General features: G+C 34.8%; 1 protein-coding gene across 1 annotated transcript; it reads left to right on the forward strand.

Moving 5' to 3' along the window:
• The first annotated feature begins 7,152 nt into the window (after positions 1-7,152).
• On the forward strand, positions 7,153-8,224 carry LOC149186016 (uncharacterized). The gene is made up of 2 exons (XM_089412544.1): positions 7,153-7,318; positions 7,417-8,224. The coding sequence occupies exons 1-2, from the start codon at positions 7,301-7,303 to the stop codon at positions 7,912-7,914; spliced, it is 516 nt and encodes a 171-aa protein (XP_089268670.1). The 5' UTR covers positions 7,153-7,300; the 3' UTR covers positions 7,915-8,224.
• Positions 8,225-13,087: the final 4,863 nt, after the last annotated feature.

Consider the following 13,087-nt stretch of genomic DNA (forward strand, 5'->3'; position numbering starts at 1 on the left):
CCTCGGCTCATCACTAGAATTGGATGTCATAGTGTGAACGCACAAGATCCCTTCCACCAGAACCCTCACCCAGGCCATGAGGAAGAACCAAGTCATGCTGGATGTCGACAAGTACATACAGGAGTTGATGCGCATAGCCACCAACGATGACTTGTAGATTAGCGCAGAGAACATGCAAAGATACATCAGTGGTCCAACCACACTCAAGACAGTGTTGCGCATGCTTTAGGATGAGATGGACAGAGGTTTTAGAACCATATACCTGGAAGCCATATGAGGCAAGGGTTCGCTTCGACAAAGATGCCATTAAGCAGTACGGGGACACAATGGAGCAGTACCAAGCTTAGTATCAGTTCTTCACCGAAGATTACTGCAAGGAGGTTACCAAGTTGGTCTTTCCTCAAAGACCCCGAGTGATGTTGTTTGTCTTGTCACGCTGACTCAAGCCTATTTTGTCCCACATGGGTATATGTGGAAATTATATTATTGTAAATGTATTGTAAGTGAAATTCCAAGTGTCATTACTGGAATGTGAACAATCATTGTTGTAATGTGAAATTCATGAGGGTAGTCCAAGAGTCAAAGGGGAATATGAGGGGTCACGCCACCCTTTGTTATATATAGTACCTCATAACTCATAGTAGAGGCTTTTGGGAGCCAAGCTTTTGGCTAGGCATTGCTTAGAGAAGGCTTGGAGAGTATTGTGATGAGCCTTGGCTTCTCCACAATGCAAAGCGAGTACATCACTTTAGAGGAGCAGGAAGTGTTGACTGTAATGTTCCACTATTGGGGCTAGTGGTTGTTAATGGTGTATGTATGGATGGAACTTTCACTATACATATATATAACAAAGCCAACACGTCTTCATGCATATGTTGTTATTGTAGTTTGACTATTCTGGTTACTTTAGCAATGTATGTTGTTTAACTTATGCATTTGTGTATGAACTATTTTGTATACGATTGTATGAATATTGTTGAAGTTGTGTTTTTGGTTTAACCCATCACATTGGATTGTGGACTATTCTGATTTCCAGCTTGTGATGTCATTCAACTCGTGTGTTCCTTTCAAGTTGCGTACTATTATAGGCTTCTAAGGGACACACTTCCTTTTCCCCCTCTACATGTTAGAACTCCCATGCATCTCACTTGACTGGCTGCAAGGTCACACACTTGCTTCCGACAAAGATATCACACTTACCTTGCGCGCTATCGCAATCAAGGCATAGCTTTACTATCCACTGCTGGGGCTCCTACTCCAAACGGTATGAGGTCTAGTTGGGGCTTATTACCGAGGAGATCCCGTGACATGTTGGCGGGTCCAACACCGTCGACAGTTCCTAAGGTTTCGAAGGCTATCAGAATTACAGATAAGGTTTTCAATGCTTGTTATGTTTACCTAAGCTTCATTCTCATAATTTTGATAAATGTTTATATTTTCATACATGTTAATGCAGGGATGAGCAAGTAACAAAGGCTGCAGTTGGGTTTCTAGGTGACTTGGTTGATACATTGGGTTCAAATTTTGTACCGTTGTTGCAACAATATGCCTTTTACAATGACTTTATTGATGAATGCTTCTCATTTGATGATCAACTGATTAAGGAGACTATAGAATATGTTTGCATGGTTGTGCATCAATTTGTTTCGAGTTGACTGTGTCTACAAAGTTTGGAAATGCATGTCTTTGTTTGGTTGAGAGGATCTGGGAATTTGATTCCTACCTCTGCTAACTTTTCATCTCTTCCATTGCTTGGCAGCAAGATTATGAAAGTCTTGCCCAAGTCCTGCTTGTTAGCAAGCCTCAAAGAGAGAGCTTAAACTGCATTCATGATTATGAAAGCAACTCTTAGTATTGTTGTTCTATCAATAACTAAAACATCCACTTTGGGTTCTTTTGTTGTGCTTACAAAAGCATCAAAGGTTGGTTTGAAATAAGCAATGGCAATGTCAATATTGCATAACAAGAAAAAATTATCATTACTTCTGCCACTTTTTATGCCACTTTGTAAATGGCTAGAGTGATTAATAATCCTTCTTATATTACATCTAAAAGAAAGCACATTTTGTTTCTTAGGCTCAACGTTGATGCATTAGCCAAGTTGATCAAATATTAGCATCTCCATTTCCACCTTCTTATCTTCCATGTTTTTCCCCTTATTAATTTGATAAGTTAAATATCCTTTATCCATTGCATTTATGTTTAGGATTGCTTCAAATCAAGCATGCATATGCAGAATAAATTTCTGCAATGCATTACTAATTTGATTTGAATCATTCTTTCCTTCTCGTAGAAATATTCTTCTATTTTCTCCCGTGCTTATGTCTATCATCGCAGTGCTCTCATGTTCATGTTTGTTGTTTAATGTTGGCCAATGCTATAGGTATTATTGTGGATGGGATGACTCTGCTATTTTTTGGTTGGAAGTATGTGGATGTATGGATGTTCAATTCATGCATCTTGTTTGACTATTGCATGGAATGATAATCCCAAGAATGTCATCAATCTACTCGCCTAGTCTGTGTCTGATTGATTCAAATGGAATATAGTAGTTATCAATTTTTCTATTCATTGACCTTCAGGTGGTCAATTTTAAGGGTTGTCTTTATCTTTTCTGCTTTATCATGGTGAAGGTCCATCCTGTACTTAATAAGAATTTTTTCTTTGTATAGTGGGATTTGTGCAATTTCTTCATGCTTAATATGAGCTATTTCAATTGATATGCTTTTGCTGCAAAATATATATCTATGCATTCACTTTAACTTACTCTCTAATATTGTTTTAATCCACGTAAAATGTATGCAAAGCTTCTTGAATTTAGGCCCTTTCAGTATTTAAGAGTATGCATTTCAAAGGAATCTGGTTGAGGTATCTTAATTTTAAGTTGTGAACTAACTATGAGTTTTTATCTTCTACTTTCACTTTGAGAGTAAAAGAAAAAGATGAATTCCAGATGTGAAACAAGTCCTTGAAGGAAAACATGAATTTCGGATGTGAGAGCCGAAATCCTGAAAGATCAATGCGCATTACAGAGATGGATCTCCCTGGATGGAGCCGTGAAGAATCATATCAAGGGCTTCTTACTACAAACTCTTTCTTCACATGTTCTAGATGCTCGATCTACTTCATCACAGGTTATAACAAATATTGTTGGCATTGAGTTACCTCAAGGGCAGTGGCCATAGCTCATCAGGACATTATTACTCAACATGGGTGGCCCACAAATGGAACCACCCACGCATCCCAAACATGCCACTCTAGAAACTCTTGGATATCTTTGTGAGGAGGTTGTTGCAGATAGTCTTGCCCAAGATCAGGTGAATTCCATCCTTACAGTTGTTGTGCAGGGAATGAATTCATCTGAGATTAACAATGAGGTTAGGCTTGCTACTACTCGAGCATTGTATAATTCTTTGAATTTTACTCAGACGAATTTTGATAATGATATAGAGAGGGATTGTATTATGAGAGTAGTGTGTGAAGCAACCCTATCCCCAAAAGTAAGGATTCGATAAGCTTCTTTTGAATGCGTGGTGTTGATATCTTCTACACATTATGAGAAGCTTGCCTGTTACATGCAAGACATATTTTTTAGTAGAGGAATATGCAGGAGACCTAAGTGGTGATTCAGATGTGCCTTGCTTTTATTTTATCAAGAAAACACTTCTTGCTCTTGTGCCAATGTTATTAGAGACATTGTTGAAACAAAAAGAGGACCAATATCATCATGAGGGGGCATGGAATCTCTGTATGGATGAACTTTCTTGTGTCTTGTTGTGAGAACTGTGGAAGATGACGTTGTCCCCCTTGTTATGCCATTTGTAGAAGAAAACATATCAAAGCTAGATTGGAGATGTCGAGAGGCAACTACTTATCACCTGATAAGCTTACTCCTCTTGTCAATGTTGCTCTCAACTTTATTCTCAATGCAATGAAGGATAAGAATAGTCATGTTAATGACACAACTACATGGACCCTTTGGAGAGTATTTGAATTTTTCCACGGTTCAACAATGGAGACACTCTACTTTTTAAGTATAGGACCTATTATGGCAAACTACTAACAAGACAGGAAAGGGAATGGGAACATAACAAGAAAAAGGTCTCACAGTCACATCTCGTCACATAGGTTGGAAGGTGCCTTGTGAAGCATGGAATTACATTTGAGTGGTGAGCTTTGCTTGCTCAAGATCAAAATTCGAATTAAAAGAATGAAAAAATCATTAATTCTTCTTTACTACTCTTTCCTATGTTGTCGTAAGTTCAAATTAAAAGAATGAAAAAATCATTATTTTTGATCTGCTAGTTTTTCCCATGATAATGCCTTACTATGTTTCCATTGCAACATGTGGTGCAATTGCTTGTAATATTTGTTACTCCATTTCAATGTGTATGGATAATTTGAGAAAAATAGACAGTGTTGTTTTACTTAAAACATAAAACCACAAACTTTATTCAATTACTTTGCTCAATTACATCACACTTATATAGGTTAAAACACAAACTAATTCCTAACCACTCATAACTAATTCTGTTTAACCACCTACAACTAATTCAGTTCAACCACTCATAACTAACCATTTCTGCATTATTCTCACATCCTCCCTTAATGGAGAAATGGATTTTCTACCATACCTAACTGACTTCTAGAACTTGTACTTTGAACATCTGTTGTATTCTCTAGATTGATCTAGCTACTGCATTAACAGAGGGTAGTTGGAATTACTACCTTTCTACCACTCCCCCTTAATTCCAACTATATAACAAATATATATACTATAGCACGATATACAAGAATCTATATTCTTAATCATGACGACTTAAACTTTAACTTGCCTGCTGGTCTAAGTCTCAGCTAGGCTTACAACAAAACATTTCATTTTTGCCTTCTTATTAAAAGGTCCATGCTTGTTCCTTTTCCATTGCTGGTGCAGTTTCATCTTCACCTTTTTGGGTTTCCTCATGAAATTCCTTTGCTCCTTGCTTACATACTTAACGTCAACAACCTCTTTTGGATTGAGAGGCAATGCAAGATCTCGAACGAGGTAATTTAATTCATGTTCTCCCCACTTTCCATGAGGAACCAACGAAGGAGTCACCAAAATGCAGTCATCTTTGAACATGAGCGGCCTTCGAAGAACATCCATGGTAGTATCCTCTAAAGTAGCAGTCATCTTGAAAGTAGATCCAATAAAACTTCTAACAACGGGGCAAGTTTTAATCTCAGTGATTTCTTCAACAGCGTGATCCTCAACAACATGAGTGATTTCTTCAGGGACATGATCTTCAACAACATGAAACTCTTTGTCAATGGACTCAAAAACATTGCTAATCCCAAGGCTCTGATACCAACTTAAAACATAAAACCACAAACTTTATTCAATTACTTTGCTCAATTACATCACACTTATATAGGTTAAAACACAAACTAATTCCTAACCACTCATAACTAATTCTGTTTAACCACCTACAACTAATTCAGTTCAACCACTCATAACTAACCATTTCTGCATTATTCTCACAGTTTTGCTTGAATACTAGTGATGAGTCAACTTGCATTAGCACATAGTGACCAATGACGGCTGTCCCACTATTGATTTGACAATTGAGTTATGATAGACTTTTTTTACTATTTAAAAAAGAAATATAAAAAGCCAACAAACAATTTTATTAGTGATCACCAATATGTGAAAAATATATATAAAAACCCAAAAAAACATTTTTATTAGTAATCACCATATTACCATATTATTATGAAATATTATGTAAACTATAAAATCAAAATTCGAATAGCATAGAAAAACACAAATATTATTATAAAATATTATGTAAACTATAAAATCAAAATTCAAATAACATAGAAAAAACGCAAATATAATTATAAAATGTTATGTAAACTATAAAATCAAAATTCAAATAACATGTTAAAAAAAAATTAAAAAATAATAATAACCCAACAGTGTTCTGATTATTAAAACCTATACCTAAACTTCATGAATATTTTAACTCTATTTATACTTGGAAACCCAAAATAAGCGGCACCTATCCTCTCATACCTAAAAGTCTGAGTAACCTGTCTTAAATAATGAGTCAACCAACATTCACATAACAACCAGTGATAGTTGATAGTTACCCTGATATTAATTTGACAATTAAGTTATGATAAAAATTTTCACTGTGAAAAAATGTTGCTTCTTCAAGGGGATGCACTTCCCTCCCTCGAAAAAAATTTTCGCTGTAAAAAAAATTATAAAAAACCCATAAAACAATTTTATTAATAATCACTACAATATTATTATTATGAAATATTATATAAACCGTAAAATCAAAATTCAATAAGCATGGATAACCAAAACAATATTCTGATTATTCAAACCCATACCAAAATTCATGAATATTTTAAATCTATTTATACTTGGAAACCCAAAATAACCCGCACCTATCCTCTCATACCTAAAAGTCTGCGTAACCTGTCTTAAACGATTTACCCAACATTAACGATAAGGGCTCCGGGTATCAATCAACATGAAAGCAGTAAATGCACCGTCAAATCTAAAACATCTAGTTTACATGACAGGTTATAAAGCGTTCAGTGTTAAATGTAGGCGATAAATTGATGCAGTGGATGGGACATTCACTTAAATCAAAGCTTTTCACGCAATGTACCTCAATTAATTGACCTTCATTTGTTTGGACATAACAATGTACGATCAAGTTAATAATTGTTCGCTCCAATGCTCTGAAATATGTTGGGAGAGAATCATTTCATTAATTCCCGAAATCCTCTTAAGATATTGCAGATTTCAATATGTTGGGAGAGAATCATTTTATTAAAGCCCGAAATCTTCTTCGAATATTGCATCATTAGATTTCGAACTCTTTGTACCAAATTTGTTTAGGAGAATCATTTCATTAAACCCTGAAATCTTTATGATGCTGCATCATTAGATTTCGTAACAAAGCGTAGGTATTTGATTGATTTGCTACTAAGGAGGCGCAGCTATTTAATTGAGATTTCGTAACAAAGCGTAGGTATTTGATTGATTTGCTACTAAGGAGGCGCAGCTATTTAATTGGGTAGCACTTGCTGCTAAGGAGAGCATTGAAGATTGTCTGGATTGGTTGTGACGCTGAGGTATTGAAGCACAGCATTTTGTATGAACGAATTAAGCTGTGAAGTGCAATATCTGTGGCAATGGTGCCAGGGTTTAGCTTTTTAAAACTGATATATGTTTGTGTACCGTTGTGCAGGTGTTTCAGAAGAGAAAAGAGTGGAACGGAGTTGATTATAGCGTTTCAGAATGCCTGGCTGCCCAATTGTTAGTTCATTTCAATCATGTTCTGCTGCCCCATGTAAGTCTTTTCGTGTAAATTATGTCTGATTTATGACACTGATATTACATTTGGTATTTTACAGTTTCTATGGTGTTGTTGTGAGTGTGGCCATGATCCAATTCAATTCAGCAGCATGACAGACCTCAAATTTTCAAGGTTTGCTGAATCTGATGATACTTGGGATGTCATAAACAGTGGGATCACCTTCTCTGGTATATGTGGTACACGTACCTGCAGGGCATATAAGAAGAATGTTTGTTGCAAACTTTCTAAAGGAGTTTATGGGAAGTTTGATGTAGAAAAGGACAATTGTGATTGTGTGTGCCCATGTTGTGAAAAGCCTGTGAAAATGTTGGAGACGTGTTGTTTTTATAATTGCAAATGGAAGTACACGGGTATGGTGCAGGAGTCAAGTACTGCAAGTGAATCTGAACCTCCGAAAAAATATATCAAGAGAAACGGCAGTGGTCTTGCAAACGCAAGAAATGGGTATTTTGAATATACTGGAGACCTAACAAATTGGAGGTTCCTCGAGTTCAATGTCAAGAAAATTCCAGAGAGCGAGCTCGTTGATTACTAAATTGATATGCTTGCTTTTCCCCCTCTCTATGCAACTTCTGATTACTGCTCTTTTGGTGGTTATGTATATGAAATCGACTTTACAGCGTTTAGGGTGCGCAAGGATTTTGCAAGAATCTTGTTTAATGTTTTGTTGCGTTTAAGAGGGATACGAGCGTGTGAAGAAAATGCCCTGTGTTTTGGATGATCCAACAAGTTAAAATCCCATGTTTGATACGAACTCTTCTGGTTACCAAATCTCAGATTTTTGGAGAGCCTAAATTGTCCTTGGACTGGTAAGGGCCCCGTCTTCTTGGACGGATTTTGCAATTTCACAAGGCTTTTGGTAGCAATTTTGTTCATCTAATGTCTCTGTACTTCATAAGATTCTCATTTTGACTTTCGATGGTGGTGATTTAATGAATGCAATATTTGCTAATAGTTTTGTTAGCATAGTGTAACTGTAATTTATAAGATGCTCATTTTGCCTATTAGTGAAGGTGTTTTAATGCATGCAGTATTTGGTCGTGCGTTTGTTTAAGTAAACCACATGCGGCGTACATGAACTATTTTCTGCCTTTTTTTAAGAAAGTATTGCGGCGTACATGAACTATTTTCTGCCTTTTTTTAAGAAAGTATTTTTATTTTTAAGTTATTTTTACGGAATTACTTGTTTTTCCTTCAATTTAAGGTAGAAGTTAATATTTGTGACCATGTTTTTGTTAGCGGATTATATCAGTAAGGTTGAGATCTAAAATAAATAATGTTGAAATATCAATATAAAAATGAAGATAACACGGTATTCGGAATAAAAGAGAAAAATATGTTTATAAATATTATTATATGGTTAATAATTTTATTGATTTTTTTGATAATTATAAATATAATTAAACGAATTTGATAATTAATTATAAATATAATTAAACGAGTTTGATAATTATGAATATATGTGATTTTTTTTGGTTTGAAAAGTGATAATATCATGTTTAAATATTTGAACGGTGATTTTATATTTAAATATACTTGAAGTTGTATATTTTATGATAATATCATTGTTAAAATGTTGATATATATTTGAGAATTAGTATATTTTATGTTTAATTAAATTTGAAGTATGGTAAATTCAAAATAGTTGGATGTAATAATTTTTGTTATTCTAGTTTAATGAGTGAATAATTTGAGAAAGTTGCGGTGTTTTTTTTAATAATAATGATGAGTTAATCTACATTAGCACATGGTAATTAGTAATGATTGTTTTCACTATTAGTTTGATACATGTTTTAGTTTGATATGTTATATTTCATGATTAATGAGTGAAATAATTTGAGACAGTGGTAGTGTTTTTTTAATAATAATGATTGAGCTAATCTACATTAGCACATAGTAACTAGTAATGATTGTTTTCACAATTAGTTTGATATATGTTATATTTCATGTTTATCTTTAAACTTTTAACATATATTTAAGAAGTTGTATGTTAAATACCCAATTAAATTAAAAGTACAATAAATTTAAGAAATTGTACATTAAAAACTAAAATTAAATTAAAGTATAATAAATCTAAAATAATTTATGTAATAATATTTGTTACTTTATTTCAATGTGTGAATAACTTGAGAAAAACAAGTAGTAATAGTTTTTATTGAATGATAATGAAGAGTTACTCTACATTAATATATTACAATCAGTAATAATTATTTTCACTATTAATTTAATTTGTTCTCGTTTTATAAATTTTTTTAAAACAATTTAATTTATAATCTTCATATTATAAAATATTGTATAAGCCATAAAATGAAACCAAAAATAAACCTAAATAACTTTAATGGATAACTGCAACAATACTCTTGTTAATAAAACCTATAACAAAACTTAATAAATATTTTAAATCTATTTATACTTGACGAAAAATGACCCGTACCTAACTTCTCATAACTAAAAGCTGACTTAAACGATTTACCCAACATTAACGATAAGGGGGTATGAATGAGCATGAGAGATGTAAATGCACTGTTAATTCTAAACATATGGTGTTGATAGTTTACATGACCGGATAAAAAGTGTTCAGTGTTTTTCCGCCGATTATTCATATCGCGCAACTTTAAACCTACAGGGAAACGATGATACAAAAATTAAAAGATTTAAGTTTCTGCGTATTGGATGTATCATAAATTGATGAGTGGATTTCCTTCCAAGTCAAAATCAATGTGGCATTCATTTATGAGTGAGTCAAGTCAAAGCTCTTTACCCATGAACCTCAATCATTAATGTGTGGACCGAATTATGTTTGTAATTTCTGGAGCACATTTATGGCGAACTATGTATATATATATAAAGTTATTGGTTTATTAATGGGGCAGTATATGCTCGTTTGATATTGTAATTACCATTTATTATCAACTGATATATATATATATATAGTTGTTTGTCCATATTTATCTTTAATGTTTTAAAGTATGTTGCGAGTATTATTAGTCCATGTTTGGGACTATTAGCGTTCCATAGAGCGTTGAATGGATATTAATTTTTTGTTTGATCAGAATATATATCTGCACCGAAGCTTTAACCAAAGTTTTAGTATTAAAAAAATAATATAAAATATATAAGTTTTTTTATTGGTCCATAGCTTTTGAGGTCTTATTATAAGCCTCACGTATCCCAATGCAATTTAGTTTTGGATATCCTAAATTTTTCATTCATGCATCAATGAAAACTTTGGATGTCTAGAGTTTCGCTGGCTAGCACATAAAAGTAACTTTGGATATCTTGGTTGGCAGGTAATTGCGAAGTTTGGATAAAACATTTATATGAGTTAAAAAAATAACAAACTTTGGATATATAAACTCTCAAATTTTGGATATTTAAATTTTTGGCTGTCAAACCATTTGCAGGACGTTGACACCTGGTTTGCTAGCTGTCTCAGTGTATTCATTGCGTTTCCATGACGTTGGCACCTGGCTCGCTAGTTGTCTCAATGTCTTCATTGCGTGACTGCTTCCACATTGTTGTCACCTCGTTGGAATTATGTATGTTCCCCGGCTTCCGCTGTGTCTTTCTGCATGCTCTCTGCGGTACCGGTGTTACCCTCAGCCCAGGGCCGAGGACTCGATGCATGGTCTCAGTTACAGGGTTATAGTTTCTCTTCCGCTGCGGATTCCGGGTGAGGGCAGGGTAACCCTGTTTTATTATTTGACCCTATGTTCTGTTATTTGTTTTCATCGTTTTCATTTCTTATTGCTAATTGCAAATGTGGTGTCTCTACAGGTTCATCTCCAGAGGACCCGGGAATTACCTGTCAAGGCAGTGTGATGAACTTCCAACCAGATTTCCTCGCTCGGTATGATCCGGGTAAGAAGCTTCCACTGTTTTCTGGTTGTCCAGATCTGGGTGGTTCGACTCTTGATGAGATGTTGTCTCTTAGGCTCATAATCTTCATTGTTGGTTGTATGGGAAGTCGCAAGGCTGGACAGTCCAGCGCTGTTTGCCTGGTACTCCTCTGTTAAATTCAAGGGTTTGTCTGTCGTTTAGAACTGTAGAGTCTAAATACCCTTTGAGGAATTTGTAGTCTGGAATTCTTAGTTTTCATTATAAGCACGATATCGGTATAGACCTTGCTTTTCCCTTCAGAAAAAAGGTTAGGTCTCGTTTCATCAGTGGTCAGGCTTGAGCGCACTGCTCCTGTCGCTAAGTTTTGCTGTTCTGCTTGCCCGAAATGTTAAAATATTTAAGATTACACTCTGTTTTGTAACTGCACGATTTCCTATCTTAGGCGTGCATTCAAGGTTTTTCGCTTGTATAATTTATCTCTATGCTTACTTTGGTGCATAATGTTTTTTTTAAGTTTGTAATTTTGTTATGGATGTATGAATATTCGACTCTGACATTACTCCTAGAACGGAAGGTTGCTTTGTTAAGAACTCTGTTAAGTTCATTTAGTTACTGTTAAGTTCATTTGCTTTGTTAAGAACTGCTGAATTGAAGGTTTGCTATACTGGTACTAGATGTTATTCGTTTGCTGCTATTTATATATTGGATGAAATGTTTCCTTTGCGAAAATTATAAGCTTTTCCGTGATACTGAGGGTTTCTCTTACCTGCATGGGTTTTATGGAAATTTCCGTAAATGTCGGTTTCGACCACCATGTGACTTCCTTATCATTTGGGCCGAGACGACCTGGGTTGAGGTTTCTCGGTCCTTCCATGTCTCTCTGTTTATCTCGGGTTACCGAACGGTGTGAACAACTTCTTCCTCTGTTGTTGAAACTCCAGTTTTTTCAGGTATTTGCTCTGTTGTCTTTGAGTCGTTTCGCTACCTCAGTTGCTTCACAGGCGTTTAAATTTGTGGTTCTTGAATTATCTACTTGGTTAGGAATCTACTTAGTATATGCGTTACTCTACTGTAACCGAATGTTGCATTATTTAGAAGGGTGGCTCGACCCTAAACCTCGAACAGTCTTCTGAAACTACAGTTACAAGAGGGGTGTTTTTGTTCCGTCATATTTTGCAGCGGGAAGACGTATAAATCACCCCAAATGCGAGAGAAAGACCAGCAATTTGGGTAGATTAATGCGAGTAAATTCCTTTTATAGCTTTTTCTGTTATGCGTAGGATATCGTCCTTCGAAAGCTGTACAAGATATGTTAGGATGAGAAGGGCAAGATAAATATTTACGTCCATGGTGGGTTTTTTTTAGCTTCCAAGGTTGGAACTTAATATCTACGTCCATGGTGGTTTTTTTTTAGCGTTTCAGGCCTCTTGATTTTGTGGGCTCGGTTATGGCAGCAAGGCGGTGACAGGCTGTGAGTCAACTTTGGATAAAATGTGTTTGGATAAAATGTGTTTTGATGCCTATTAAATTTACATAAAATATTATGAATTAATGCTGCGATTTTCCGGAATCTTCGGGTTTAATTTAGCTCAAAGAACTGCAATGTCTATTTTGCCGTAACAGTCTTCAAAACCAGGTTGAGTTTACAACAAAATTTGTCTAATTCTAGACGTTTGTTACTTAATAAAGTTCGGAATAAAAAAATTCAAGATACTTACCTGCCAAATTTAAAAAGCAGCCTATGTCTTATATTGTAGTAAAATATGTTTAATGTTTCATGGCATGTTTACGGAGTTATGTATGTTATAACGTTTTCAAAAGAATATGTGTCTAGTTTTCTTCACCTCTTTTGAGGCAAGGAAAGATTC

Source organism: Pinus tabuliformis, chromosome 3_1 (assembly GCF_031772625.1).
Source record: "Pinus tabuliformis cultivar Carrire ecotype Pingquan chromosome 3_1, CPIR1, whole genome shotgun sequence".
Classification (NCBI taxonomy): Eukaryota; Viridiplantae; Streptophyta; class Pinopsida; order Pinales; family Pinaceae; genus Pinus; species Pinus tabuliformis.